The sequence below is a fragment of the Oreochromis aureus genome, linkage group 3, assembly GCF_013358895.1.
Source record: "Oreochromis aureus strain Israel breed Guangdong linkage group 3, ZZ_aureus, whole genome shotgun sequence".
NCBI classification, from domain to species: Eukaryota; Metazoa; Chordata; class Actinopteri; order Cichliformes; family Cichlidae; genus Oreochromis; species Oreochromis aureus.
The window spans coordinates 49857033-49859709 of NC_052944.1; the positions used below are offsets into that span (position 1 = coordinate 49857033).

Below are 2677 nucleotides of genomic sequence, written 5' to 3' on the forward strand. Positions count from 1 at the left end.
TCTCTTAGTATTTACTTTGGCTGTATGTTTGGGGTTGTTATCCTGCTGCAGAATAATTTGGGGCCAATAAACAATCATTCACATGTCTGAAAGCATTACTTGTTTACAGCATTTTTTCACACCTGCTAAAAACTTTTGCACAGTACTGTATATGCACCTCAAAACAAACAAACAAGCAAACAAAAAATAATGCAGAGACATGCTTGTTTGAAGCTTTATTGTTGCAAAAAATAAACAAGAGGAAAGAAGTTTTCTTTGCAGAGAAAAAAAATCACTACCAGACCTTTGGTAACTAGCCTGCTCTTATTAAAGACAGGACTGCTTTAAAGGCTGCCTCATGGACAGCCCAGCTTGTGTTGGCTGGTCATTTTGTTATGACAGAGAGAGGAAAAATATAATGCTCCAAAACGAAATGAAGTAAGAGCGAGCAAAACACAAACACCATCATACATCAGTGTGTGTTTTATGGGAATTTCATGCTCCAGTGTCAGTCCAAGAATGATCAGATTTTCTTGGCGCAGACAGATGGCAGATGAGCATCACACCACATATCATCCCAGCACTTGAAAACTGAAAGTTTCAAAAGTAGAAATCAGTAAAATTCTACACAAATCAAAGCCCAAACACTTGTTAACCACCTGCTATTATTTGTATCTTTGATCAAATGCACACACATTAAGTACTCATATTAATAATTGGTTTTTAAATTACCTCCACGATTTATCTGAAGGCAATCCTGATTGCGATCATTATTGGGCTCTCTAAAGCGCCACTTTGTATGGCAAAAACAGGTCCCATCACTCCACAACCAAGTACCCTCCTAGAAGACAGAAATTGGACAAATTAGTTGAGACAATCCAAAATAATAAACCTCGCCAGAGTCCTGGCAGATCATCTGACTTTAAGCACACAGCTTGAAGTCTTGAAGCTGCTGTCCCTGCATTAGTTGCCCCACAAATGCATATGAAAGAGCAGCGATGTTCAGAGTGATACCATGAGATATAAATCAACACACATCGTTTTTTAAAATTAATCACTGATCCCAACAAAGAGAGGAAATACCTTCAACAAGCATAAACATTTGACCACACAGCATTCAATTAATTTTCAAAAATGCACTGTGATTGATATGCTGCTAAGCTATGGTGGTGAGTTTCAAAGCAGAGCCAGGGAGAACCCAATGAGAATCAATAAGAGAATGGATAATCAAATTGGAGTTAAATTCTTATCAGTTCTCATGCCTTTACCTGACAAATGATAAACAACATACCTCTGATGCATCAGTTCCTCCAATCCAACTTTCTTTTTTGCCAGTCAGCCTCTGAATCTCACGGTACTCATTGATGTTGCGAACTGATGCAAGATGTGCCCCCATGATCAAGCAGCATTTCTTAAATGGAGAAGGAAAGCGAGCAGAGGTTTTCAAAGTAATGAGTACGTAACAGTTAAAAGGATGTGGTTTAATCGGTATTGAAGACAATACAAATAAGTTACCTCAGCATCAGCCCAACTCGCGACTGTTGAATTAAAGAAAAAGCAGCGATGACCGTACTTAGTCCAACCACCAGGACAACGAGGGGACCTCTTGACCACGTGACTCTTGGCTGGGAGCAAATGAATAGCTGTTCATGTGTCTCTGGCTGATATCTTATTTTGTATTATGTTTATTAATTATACAAACAATAACTGAAAAGTTGCACAAGTGACATTTGACACTGAAACATTAGTTAAGTGATTGACAGAGTACAGGTGTAATGAAGGCTCTACACTACAATGGCGGCTACACTTGATGATAATCACAGAGTGTGTGTCGGCGAGAATGCACAACCAAATGGTTGAGCACATAAGGCTTTTTCCATTGCTTTTTTCTTGGTGTGGTACTTAAAGGGTTAAGTATGGGCTTTATAACAGCCAGACACTTGAAAACATCCTTTGTACTACAAACATCAAGGTGTTTTGTTCACCATGACAATAATTATTGAAAATCTAGAAAATATTGCTCACCTGGGGGCATCAATCCCTCTACTTCATCTCTGGCCTCTGCACAGTGAAGACACGGACAAATAACCACATAAAATATTAACTTTGACCATCAATTATCTGCATCTGATAATTATAAGAAAGGTGTACATTGTACTATTCATTTATATGTTTAATTAAAATTATATACATAATAAAAATTATATAATGATACTCACCAGCAGCCGTGGTTAGAGCCACCACTGCACAGAGAACTGCAGACACAGTTAGCATCTTCATGGCGATTTTTAGTATCTTTGAGCAAATACAAAATGAATAACAGTTTATTAAAAACAGGACAGAAAAAACCAATTGAATACTTTTTGTAGAATATTTTCTATTTCTTTTCATTATTAGCCAGAAACTACAACCACCAAGTGTGGATGCTGAGCTGCTCTAGCACCAGCATTTATATAATGTTTATTATATTTACATATAAGTTTAACAGGAATGTAACATTGAAAATACTAACACATACATTTTTTTCAGTCATGCCTGCCAAACCTTCATCACATTTCTTTCTTTTCCAACCAAAACCAGAATAATTGCCTCACACCTAATTTGATTTCCTACTTACTTAATTTCACATACTGACTGAACCTCAACAGAGGTTTTATGAACACAACTACAGAACAATTAGTCTTATTAACTATGTTTC

At 37.0% G+C, this 2677-nt stretch overlaps 1 protein-coding gene across 1 annotated transcript; it reads right to left on the reverse strand.

Annotated features, from left to right (window-relative positions):
- Positions 1-259: 259 nt before the first annotated feature.
- Positions 260-2467, reverse strand: LOC120437664 (type-2 ice-structuring protein-like). The gene is made up of 6 exons (XM_039608189.1): positions 2199-2467; positions 2005-2040; positions 1495-1604; positions 1271-1390; positions 712-820; positions 260-570 (listed from the first exon to the last, which is right to left on the reverse strand). Exons 1-6 carry the CDS (start codon positions 2368-2370, stop codon positions 503-505), a joined length of 615 nt encoding a protein of 204 aa, XP_039464123.1. The 5' UTR covers positions 2371-2467; the 3' UTR covers positions 260-502.
- Between the last annotated feature and the right edge of the window lie 210 nt (positions 2468-2677).